This window comes from Brienomyrus brachyistius, chromosome 16, assembly GCF_023856365.1.
Source record: "Brienomyrus brachyistius isolate T26 chromosome 16, BBRACH_0.4, whole genome shotgun sequence".
Lineage (NCBI taxonomy): Eukaryota > Metazoa > Chordata > Actinopteri > Osteoglossiformes > Mormyridae > Brienomyrus > Brienomyrus brachyistius.
Genome location: NC_064548.1, coordinates 13,521,083 through 13,533,407, shown reverse-complemented (window position 1 = coordinate 13,533,407; position 12,325 = coordinate 13,521,083). Strand labels below are relative to the sequence as shown.

At 45.2% G+C, this 12,325-nt stretch overlaps 1 protein-coding gene across 6 annotated transcripts in view; it reads left to right on the top strand.

Annotated features, from left to right (window-relative positions):
• Window positions 1-4,259, top strand: part of LOC125709623 (beta-1,3-galactosyltransferase 1) — a 90,019-nt gene extending 85,760 nt beyond the window's left edge. For all 6 annotated transcript variants that reach the window (XM_048978254.1, XM_048978253.1, XM_048978255.1 and 3 more), the window contains one exon: window positions 1,763-4,259. In XM_048978254.1, the coding sequence (XP_048834211.1) occupies window positions 2,024-3,007 (984 nt within the window). In that variant the 5' untranslated portion in view covers window positions 1,763-2,023 and the 3' untranslated portion in view covers window positions 3,008-4,259. The remainder of the gene's footprint in view (window positions 1-1,762) is intronic.
• The last annotated feature ends 8,066 nt before the right edge of the window (window positions 4,260-12,325 follow it).

Below are 12,325 nucleotides of genomic sequence, written 5' to 3'. Positions count from 1 at the left end.
AGGGCCTATGCAAGGTCGCGCAGTACTCATGGCCACGACGGATGACTCCTCCAGCACACGGGGGAAATAACACGGAAAATGACTTAATATAGCCGCCTTCTGAGTACTTTGCCAGTGAGGTGAAAGGGGAGAACTCTAATGGTGAGGTGCCAGCTAAGCGTTAGAACATTCCGTCTTGCGGGTTCATTTTTAAAGTTAACGTGCAGGAGGCCCGACGAGAGTCACAAATACCGTGCATAATACTGTAAGCCCAGGGCTCGCAGCCCACGGAGAATGTAAATCACCTTCATTTTTCTCTCTTTTAGAGATTATTACTCAACAGTAAAATACGGAGATAGCAGAATGTTAATTTACAGGTTCGATCAAATGCAGTCGGGTATGTAGGTGTTATATAAATGATACAAATTCTGATGTCAGCAGATTTCCGCATTCACTGTAACCATAAACAGCAGAAGTCACACGTGCAATCCTAGTGCTGCATCGTGGACGGTTATATGGGGGCAGAACGACCACGGGAACATTTACATAGTTCACCTTCACACTAAAAGTGCCTTAAAAATATCTGTAGACTGAAGGTGGGACAATCTATAAAACAAATATTCCTAGATTATGACTAAACAATCATGTAAACTGATAAAGTGTTAAAGTGTGATAATTCATCATATTGAGTTGATTGGGTGAAGTGAATTCAGAGGATCTCTTCGAGGTGTATTAACGCGCTCAGTTTTCAGCTGTGTGTGGTGTTTTTCATTAATTAAGTATGAATGTGTGCCATTGAAGGGGCGGCATGGTGGTGCAGTGGTTGGCACTGTTGCCTCACACCTCTGGGACCCGGGTTCGAGTCTCCGCCTGGGTCACATGTGTGCGGAGTTTGCATGTTCTCCCCATGTCGTCGTGGGGTTTCCTCCGGGTACTCCGGTTTCCCCCCACAGTCCAAAGACATGCTGAGGCTAATTGGAGTCGCTAAATTGCCCATAGGTGTGCATGTGTGAGTAAATGGTGTGTGAGTGTGCCCTGCGATGGGCTGCCCCCCATCCTGGGTTGTTCCCTGCCTCGTGCCCATTGCTTCCAGGATAGGCTCCGGACCCCCCGCGACCCAATAGGATAAGCGGTTTGGATAATGGATGGATGGATGGATGTGTGCCATTGATGGTGTGATACTGTGTGTTTGGAATGATCTGGGGATCTGTTCAACTTAGTGTTTCCACCTCTCCGTCCTCAACCGGCCTGCAACTTGGCTTTTCAGATGTGACGCTTTGCAGTTGACAGCGTTCAGGTTCACGTTAATCGAGTATCTGGAAATTTAGGGCCATCTAACCAAAACCCCATCCGTAACTGGCCCACCTCCCTGGGCGGCTGCCTTCCGAGCAGCAGGTAGGTGGTGCTTTGCTATCCCGCTCGCCTGAAACTCCCCTGGAATGACAAGGACTTCAATGTCGGGCCACGGAGACTGCGGCTTAACTGGGATAGCATTGCCAGCTGTAATGAAACTCCATGCGTCAGACGGGCTGCTTTTTTGGGGGTTGCTCCGGGGCTGGAGACATCAAAATGTCATGTGACTCAAGCCGACTTTGATGTAATGGGCGTAACTCACTCAGACATTTAAAGCAGCTGTAAGGCACTCATGAAACTTCCTCTGTACTCCTGTAGCTCGGTGCCGGTGTTTTTCGGCCCTTCTGAAGTTCTGGCACGCGCTGCTAGCCTCGCCTGTGGTTGCTTCTGACATTCAGCGGTTCAGTTCTTTCATTTCTTTGTTTTGCAGATTTAAATGGAGAAGAAGGAGGAAGATAGGCCGGAGATTTGTGAAGGTTCCGGATCGGTCATGTACTGAGAAAGTATATTAAAGAAGAATAAAATCTCCACTCTCAACTATGGCACGCATCACTTTTTGATAGAGCTGTCCGTGATAAACAATAAATGCCAACGGTGACGTGGGAGCAGCTCAATGCTGCCTTGCTGGAAAAATCCTCTCTAATGAAAAGAAAGACACCTGAGTGCATGAAACACACGTAAATGCAGCATAATGCCTTCAAAGGTCTCCTGCTTGTACATCCTGACGGTTGTTTGCTGGGCAAGCGCTCTCTGGTATCTGAGCATATCGCGGCCGTCGTCCTCCTACGTGACGCAGCTGACCATACCCGTTCGGAAGGTCCCGAAACAGAGCAACATCACATTCACCAACATCCGGACGCGCCCCTTGAACCCGCACGCATTTGACTTCATCATCAATGAACCCAAGAAGTGCGAGGCGGAAGCCCCCTTCCTCGTCATCCTCATCAGCACCACGCACAAGGAGTTTGACGCCCGGCAAGCCATCCGAGAAACATGGGGGGACGAAGGCGGCTTGAGCGACATCCGAATCATCACACTCTTCCTGCTGGGCAAGAACACGGATGCTGTCCTCAACCAGATGGTGGAGCAGGAGAGCCAGATCTTCCATGACATCGTGGTGGAAGACTTCATCGACTCCTATCACAACCTCACACTTAAGACCCTCATGGGCATGAGGTGGGTGGCCACCTACTGCCCCAAGGCCAAGTATGTTATGAAGACGGACAGCGACATCTTTGTCAACATGGACAACCTGGTCTACAAGCTGCTGAAGCCTTCCACTAAGCCCAGGAGACGGTACTTCACGGGATATGTGATCAACGGGGGGCCCATCCGGGATATGCGCAGCAAATGGTACATGCCCCGAGACTTATACCCCGACAACAAATACCCTCCTTTCTGCTCGGGCACTGGCTATGTGTTTTCGGCTGACGTGGCCGAGCTCATATACAAGACGTCCCTCCACACGCGTCTTCTGCACCTTGAGGACGTCTACGTAGGGCTGTGTCTGCGCAAATTAGGCATCCACCCCTTCCAGAACAGCGGCTTCAACCACTGGAAGATGGCCTACAGCCTCTGTAGGTACCGCCGAGTCGTCACAGTGCACCAGATCTCCCCCGAGGAAATGCACAGGGTCTGGAACGACATGTCCAGCAAGAAGCACCTCAGATGTTAACAGCTCCAGGCAGGACAAAAGCAAACTATTGCCTCTTTTTCTATTTATTTGTCAATATCCGAAGGGGTCGAAGGTGGATTTCTTTTGTTCTAATTTAGTTGTATAGTTAAACCATTCAGAAGTGCACTGGAGGTCACGGTGAAGCTTGTGGAGTTCTCACGTATTTTAACTATGACGTACAATCGAGCATTAACACACAACCAGGTTATGGTTTGTGTTGATTGTGTTGCACAGAGGTGCCGGCCGACCAACCACTACGAGGAGCTGAATCCTGGACACACGCCCATGTTAAGGCTGTAGGCACAGGCAGACTCCCAACAGAATATGGCACAAGTCCATACATATACGATAAAACAGCAGCTAATGTATTGCCAGATTAGCCAAGTAATACGGAAAAACCAATGGCCACCCACATGCTCATTGATTTTATACTCGTGTAGGCTTGTTACTGGGGTTTATGTACATGCCTTCTAGTAACATTGTAATGAGGATGATCTTTATTACTCTGTGTTAAAGAGAACACAGTAAAAGCAGAGTGGGAACCTGAATAGCGTACGTACCTGAAAAGCTCACTTCCTGTGTGGTCCGTCACTGCCGACCTGGCCCTACCCCCTACAGACCTACTGTACGTGTCCTGAAATTATAAATCTGTAAGCTGTCAGTGTGTGACTCACTCAAATGAAAGGCCCTGATGTATTCACTGTAGAGGCAATGAATTGTGTCGATGGAACAATAGAGTGAATGTGTTCTGGGGAAGAGATATGAAACCTGTAAATTAAGCATCATTTGCATTTTAGATATAAGGCACTGTTTTCAATATGCAAATTATTTTCTTACTTTTCTGTAAATGGTAGTGAACTCTCTGTTCTTGCTTCAGATCCTACTCTTTGTACTACCTTTTGTGTACAAAGCTGTGTCTATGTAATATATACATAAATATGTTTATATATCCACATATATATGTATATATCAAAAAAAGGAATTTTACGTTGTATAGAGTAAACTGGAATTGTTTACATTCACAAATGAATGTATTATTGTGTATAGTAACCTATCATTCTGTACACAGTCACCGCTTCAGAAATTATTGCAAAAAATAAATATATTTTGTATAATTTGAGCCAGATAGAGGATGGTCTTAATTGAGACATTAGAATAGAGTGAGATATGTTCAACCATGTGTTTTTCTAATTCTCTGGTATTCAAAGCTGTTGTAATATTTTAATGTGTAAACATTAATTTAAAAAAGGAAAACTATCCTCAAATGGACTGTTGTAATGTACAGTATGTTGTTTTTTACATTAAAAATATACATCAAGTTTTGGAATTTATATGGATGATGTGGTAAACAACACTGTGAGCCAGTAATAAATGGCCTGGAAAGAAGATAATCCTGAGCCTTCCAATGGGATACGTTTAATTTTTATAATATCTGCAAAGAATATGACCAGCACAGGTCAGTGCATATTGCTTCACACCTCCAGGGCTGAGGGTTTAAATCCTCTGCTCTGTGTGTGTGTGTCCTGTGATGGGCTGGCATCCTGTCTGTTGTATACCTCACCCCTCTGCTCTGTGTGTGTGTGTGTGTCCTGCGATGGGCTGGCATCCTGACTGTTGTATACCTCACCCCTCTGCTCTGTGTGTGTGTGTGTGTCCTGTGATGGGCTGGCATCCTGTCTGTTGTATACCTCACCCCTCTGCTCTGTGTGTGTGTGTGTGTCCTGTGATGGGCTGGCATCCTGTCTGTTGTATACCTCACCCCTCTGCTCTGTGTGTGTGTCCTGTGATGGGCTGCCATCCTGTCTGTTGTATACCTCACCCCTCTGCTCTGTGTGTGTGTGTGTCCTGTGATGGGCTGGCATCCTGTCTGTTGTATACCTCACCCCTCTGCTCTGTGCTGCCTGGCCTAGGCTCCAGGGCTCCTTGTCACGCTGACCAGTTGGAGTGGTTAGAAGATAAATGGATCTGTACAGGATACACCTTGTTTTCAACCACAAAGAAACTCTGTCCCATAACCACACCATGGTATGGTAGCAGTTGCCCTTCTGTAAAGTAATTCCGCTTTTGTGTATGTCCATGTTAGCGATAGACCCGGTAGTTGTTTCATAAAGTGGACAAGGCACATCACCTCTGGCGCAGAGGGGGCTTTTTTTTGGCCGGGGGGGGGGGGGGGTCTATATTTACATTGCTCCCGGACAAACGTACATTCTCAGAGTAACAAGTCTCGCACAAATTCGTGGAGAAGCCCATAGCCCACGGCTTAGTAGCGGTACCTTTCAGGACGAAACGCGGACAGATTTTAATGTGCGCTTTTCGAGTCGTGAGCGCGGCGCTTCCACCGTAACCGCTGCCGTTTTCATACGTCGTCGCTTCGTCTTTGATTAAGCGGTTCTCTCCTTAAGGTGCCTCGGGCGGCATGCTGCTCCGCCCCGCATCTTTAGTGGCCCGTTACTTCGCCATCTGACAGCGTGATCTGCAGCGGTCGCTCATCGGGCTGGCAGGCCCCGCCCCCCGCGGGAAAGCTCGCTGCCTATTGGCTCACGCGTCGTGCCGTGGAATTTTAGTGAAGCATGAGTTCTGGTATCCGAAACCTTCATATGTTTTGTGATATCTGTATTATTTATTTTAACCCCACGTGTCCCCGCCTAACACCCCCCCCACACGGTTCCTTTCTACATGTTTTTTTTCTGTCTCAGTGTAAAAATAAATCTCCCCTCACCAGTTCTCGGATTAAGGTCGGTCAGCTCATCCAAGCAGTTTTATTTCCAACAGAACACCTATTAATTAATTCCTGTTTTTTGTAGTCTTTGTGTATGATCAGCAGATCAACAAATATAAGCTCCTGCATTCACTGGTACATACAGTAATAGATTATTTATATATTTTTAATAAGAAATGTATTTATATTTATTGTTACATCATTAATCGGTAGAAGAGGATAAAATATGCACAGGGATGTTTAGATGCTGATACATTATTATCAGTAACAGTGTATAAAAACCCACACATTTGTATATCAAATTATCTTCTTTAAAAGTCGAGTAAAATAAGGGTTAAACCTCATGTCCGTACAAAACACCGACGTGTTAAAGCCGATGAGTCCTTCGGCCTTGCAGCACCTTCCCTTCCTAGTGATAATGTCAAACGGGCAGTCAACCTGTGTGGGGTCTTTGTGCACCCCCCCCCCCCCCCCCACCCCCTAGCTCTGTCACACAGTCGCCCACCCTGCACCCAGAGACTCTCCGAGATACCAGAGGCATGATCAGCCCATGTTTGACAATTTTATCTTTCCATATTTTTCGTGCTTCGTTCCCACAGTGGAATATGGGTCCCTCAGAAAGTATAAACCTCAAAATGTAGAGGACATTTTCACAAAGTGGGGGCCCCACCAGTCTATTACAAAGTTATATGTAGATTTTATAAAAGGGAGGGCCCCACCAGTCTATTACAAAGTTATATGTAGATTTATAAAGGGGAGGCCCCACCAGTCTATTACAAAGTTATATGTAGATTTATAAAGGAGGGGCCACCAGTCTATTACAAAGTTATATGTAGATTTATAAAGGAGGGGCCACCAGTCTATTACAAAGTTATATGTAGATTTATAAAGGGGGGCCCCACCAGTCTATTACAAAGTTATATGTAGATTTATAAAGGGGGCCCCCACCAGTCCTATTACAAAGTTATATGTAGATTTATAAAGGGGGCCCCACCAGTCTATTACAAAGTTATATGTAGATTTATAAAGGAGGGGGCCACCAGTCTATTACAAAGTTATATGTAGATTTATAAAGGAGGGGCCACCAGTCTATTACAAAGTTATATGTAGATTTATAAAGGGGGCCCCCACCAGTCTATTACAAAGTTATATGTAGGTTTATAAAGGGGGCCCCCACCAGTCTATTACAAAGTTATATGTAGATTTATAAAGGAGGGGCCACCAGTCTATTACAAAGTTATATGTAGATTTTATAAAGGGGGCCCCACCAGTCTATTACAAAGTTATATGTAGATTTATAAAGGAGGGGCCACCAGTCCTATTACAAAGTTATATGTAGATTTATAAAGGAGGGGCCACCAGTCTATTACAAAGTTATATGTAGATTTATAAAGGAGGGGCCACCAGTCTATTACAAAGTTATATGTAGATTTATAAAGGAGGGGCCACCAGTCTATTACTGAGCTACATGCGCATCCATAAATCATACTCAACAATATAACCATGCTGCACGTGGTAATCCACCCATCCATCTTCCATGGTGCTTACTCAGTACTTGGTCACAAGGAGCCTGGAGTCCAGGAAGGGATATGAGGCAGGAGATACCCTGGACAGGATACTGGTCCATTGCAGGCAGACACACTTCACACACCAGCACGGGCAATTAAAAAATACCAGCCTTCCCAATTCTGGAATCCCTCATAAAGTTGGAGCCAGTCCCTCAATACGCACCGAGCCAGGTCAGCATAATTAATATGCTTAAATATCTCTAATATCTTGCTATAGTTCCTGAGAGTTCTGGAAACCTGGCTTGGGAGATACATATAACTGTTACAGTTTTTCTTTTTTTTGATGTGGGCTTGAGGGGGGGTAGCATAGTGTATACCTGTATATGCATGTGTGTCCTGTGATGGACTGACGTGCCATCTAGGGGGAACCCCAGCCTTGTTCTGGGACGGACTCCAGGTACCCTTATGACATGACCCAGACCATTATATACATGGATGTATGGATGAAGATGGTTAAGTCTGTATCCCCTTTACTCTGGTCACCCCCCAAGCCAAAGCGCAATGCGAGATGAGATGGAAAAACTTTGGACAGGAGTCGCCAGCTCCAGTCCTGGGGGGGCCCCAGTCCTGCACATTGTTGGGTTTCCCCCCATTTTACACACCTGCTTCTACTTCTCTGCTAATTATCACCCATTTCTTGAGTTGAATCATGTGTGGTGGAACATGGAAAGAGTTAAGCTGTGCAGGGCTGGGGGGTCTCCTGGACTGGAGTTGGAGACCCCTAACTTACGGTATGGATTACCACCCCCCTCCCCCCAAAAGGAGGTGGAATACTTCCCCAGCAGAGGCTCTGTAGAGGATCCAGCTGAGATCTGATCTGATCTTGCACACACCAGTGCTATAGATGCTTCACATCCATCATCGTCAGCATGGCCACCAAAAACAGCGGCTACCAAATGCACAGTTAATTCAATAAGCACTTAAGCTCAGTCGTATAGCCATCAATTTACTCCCCCCCCCCCAGCTTTTCTATACTTGCCACAAAGTTTCCCTCACTACACAAACACAATAAACTTCTAAAGATTAGGGTGCTTTGCTCTCTGCATTGCTGAGCAGGTCACACCAAGACATAAATGTATGTGGACTTCAAATGCCGCTTTGAGGGCTGGTTCTGCCATGTACCTGCTTATGGATTTTCATGATACTTTCAGCTCATTTTTTTTTTAAATACAATTTTATTTTGTATAGCGTATTTTCTCCCTAGTCGGAAGAAACCTTGGGAGGAACCAGTCTCAGAACAGAAGCCCATTCACTTTGGGCTACTTATTATGTGTTTTGGGGGTAGTGTGTGGTTCTGTGGGTTAGGATACTGTGCTTGTGCTCAGAGGGTTGTTGGTTCAAATCTCATTGGGCAAGTACTTTAGCCCCCAGTTTCTCCATGGGCACCAGACAGGGGCCAAACCTGCACTTCAAGCACAAAACATACTCCACACCCATCTGTGTGTTTGAAGGAGAGCCAGAAAATACCACTTCCCTAAAGGCACGAACACAATTGCACTGTTTTATTCCATATTCTGTAGTTTTGACTTGCAAAATAATTGAGGCTCTAATTACTCTGACAAGCCTCCATTTTCCTAAGCTGGTGGCGCTGGCATCTGTTGGCACATCAGAGGAAATGTTGACATATCAAGTGTTCCAGCACCAGCATCAGCGTGCATTTTGTTTTGGAGGAGGAAAAAAGGCATCTCAACACAGTATTGTGTTGGATCAATACCGAATCTGCACATGCTAGAGCAGGTGCGAATGTGAAGGAGTTCTATGACAGCCTGCTTATCAGCAGAACCAGCCGCTCTGCATCCCACCTCTGAACGTCAAAGCTTCGTCGTCAGAAAGGCCGCAGTTGGCGCTGATTCGCTTTTAAAATCAGAGTGAAATGCAGGAGGGTTGACACACAGACAGGGAACATCTCCGATCCCCGCTTTGAGCTTTGGCTTCGGGGATCTACACAGATTCAGCCTGAAGCTGTAAAAGTGACACTGTGTAAAAAAGTCTGGCTTAAAGAGAGACTAGGTGAGACGCAGCCAAATGCACGGTTTCACAAGCATAACCTGTGTTTTTAAACCACGCGAGTCATGTGACTGGGTTTGAGTGGGACCAACCGAAAACATGGGCTGGTTTGCTCTACGCGGTTACAATTTCCTGATTAATTCATTTCAGATTTCCTGGCACAATGGTTCTGATCCCTGGCCCCAGTGGGATCTCAGTGTGTGCAATCATTCCCGGGCTCTTATTAAATAATGATAGAAGTCATTCTTAAGGTGGCACATTGGCTCAGCGCACAACGATATTGCCTCACATCTGCAGGCCCGTGGGACTCATTCCTGCTAGCCGGCTCCGTCTGGGTGGAGTTTGCAGAAGTTTTAACCAGGTAATCTGGTCTCCTCCCGCAGTCCAAAATCATACAGGTAGGTGACGTCTCTAAATTGCCTTTCAACGTAGCATGTCATGGACCGGGGTATCCCACCCCCCCACCTTGTGCACTATAGTTCCTGTGATAGAGTTTTATTTGTCACATGCAAGATGTACACTTCCACTATAACTTGCAGTGAAATGCAAGGTGCCCCACCTTCACCATAAAAAAATAGTGAAAGCAATAACAGATTAAAAAAAAACACCAATTAGTAATAAATTAGTAATAAATAATGAACAGCAAACTTATCCTGAAAAAAATTATGTGCAACACAGCTCCAGTAAACTGCATGGGGGATGAGTAAGGAGCATGTGATCCAGGTTCACCGCTAGCTTGTACGGAAAAGGAACGATTAGCAGTCATATTCAAGCACCATTACAAATTCCTGATCATTTACAAAGATCGCTGCCAGCACATTTGGGCAAATAAAACTAAAATATGTCAACATAATTACATTTGGTTCATTTATGCACCTTAAATTACTACTGAAATTAGCTTGGATTAAAGGATCATCACTCATTTGGTTACAAAGTAATTGTTTGGGGGCTATGAATTTAATTGATCTAATCAAGTAAATAATCGATCATAATTACATTTGACGTGATGATTTATTTTAAAAGAGCAGGGAAAATGGAGATGAAATGAAGAGGCTTTCCTCCGAGTCATGTTATCGGTGCCAACACACCTCCGTTACGATAAGGCAGCATCGGGTGGGATTCAGTCACCAAGGCCTGATTAAGACAAGGTGGAGCCCAGGCAGGAGGGTATGCCGGCAGACCCCATGCGCCTCTGTAAGCGCTCAGCTAAAGGGCGGCTCTGGGAGCCCAGAGAGGGAGGGGGGATGCCGGCAGACCCCATCTGCCTCTGCCAGTGCTTGGCTAAAGGAGCCCTTCACTGCAGCTTCTTGGTGACAAAACCTTTTGTACTGACTCCTTCAGTTCCCCGGCCAATCAAATGCATGAAACTCCCACCGCCAACTTCTCATTCCAGGTCTATAGAAACATGTTCATGGTATCTCAGAAAGATCTTTTTTTTCCCCCTGGTATTTCTGCACTAAAATATTCACTGTGTTCTTCAGTTCAAGGTAAATGTATTAAGGAGAATGTGAGTCAAATTATTTGAGGACCAAGCAGCATTAGCTGATATATGGCTCACTTTTTTTCGAAGTGATGTATACAGTAATCATGAGAGCAAGCAGGGGGAGATGGTTCATGAGGGAAACGGGAGTTAACCTTATGCAAGAGCTCAAAGGTGAATTCGCACTGCCAATACGGGGATTTGAACCACCAACCTTCTGATGACAGGCACAGTGTCCTGGTTAACAACACACTGTACCCCACTAAGACACACCCATGTTTTCCTAAAGGAATTTTCCGGGCAGGATCAGAGTTACCAGTGTCAGCACAGAAAGTGAAAAAGGAAACGTTCACTGACAGACAATTAAAAGCAACTCTGGAAACATTCAAACAAATTCACAAAAAAAATAAAAAAAACGAATCGATAACCAGGCACATTGTTTACAGGTTTATTAACAGCAATTATCTGTTGCCCTTCTGTAGACATTTGTGATTAGCCACGTACAGAAATGGAATGGGTTACTTAGCGGACACAGTACGCCTCTATACATGTCCCATGTATAGAAAACAGTGTAGCTTACCTCTCACGACAAAAGGGTTTATATCCGTTAACATCACACAGCAGCTGCGTCTGAAATTTTTCAGCGTATTTGCAAAAGGGTCCCGTTCAAATGTTGTCATTGGGTTTAATTTGCGGAGACTTTATAATGATCCATTTTGGGGCTAATTTCTCGGTCAAAGTAGCTATTTCGGCAAACAAGACAAAACGCGAAACACAGACCCTGACTTTCAGCGTGACATGTGCGACCACGTGACCGAAAACAGAGTAATATTGGTGAGGACGAAGCCTACAGGTAAAAATAATTAAAATTCACAGACTGTCCCAGGGCTAAAAACTGGCCAGGTGCAAATACTCCGTCCGCAAAAAAAAGTGCAATAGAGGCTTCAATTTTATTTCGTTGCTGCTGAGGTGCAAACACTACTTTTGAATGACGTAAGCAATGACATCAGCGGCATCACGGTGGCGGTCTGAAACGAATGCATTTACGAAATCCACTGCAGGCATTCTACATTCTTAGGCACATTAAAAATAATCAAGGCACCTTCAGCATTTGAAGCATTAACACTGACTTCTGAAATAGCAGCCTACAAATCTGCACTCTCCCTTCATTCCTTGACTTCTACGTCCATTACGGTTCCTTGACTCGTGATCACAGTTGTAACAGAGCGAAAGGCTAATATAGAATATGTCAACATGAACAGAATGGATCGTACATTTCGGACCCAGTGTGGAATTTTGACCAGTCAGTCGCATGTCTGAGAAGCGACTGATTTTTGTTTCAGTTTAAATTTTAAAAACAAGCAACAAAAACAAAGAACGGCAGCCTGGAATTCAATAAATAACAGTGAGTGCTACATGGTAAGCAGAGGTAATGTGTTAAAAGTTCTACGCTAATTCGCTGAAATAAGTAGTAACCCCTGAGAACCTTGGAGGGTTGCTCTTTCAGATCCTGGTTTTTTTTTTGGGGGGGGGGTGCAAGGGGG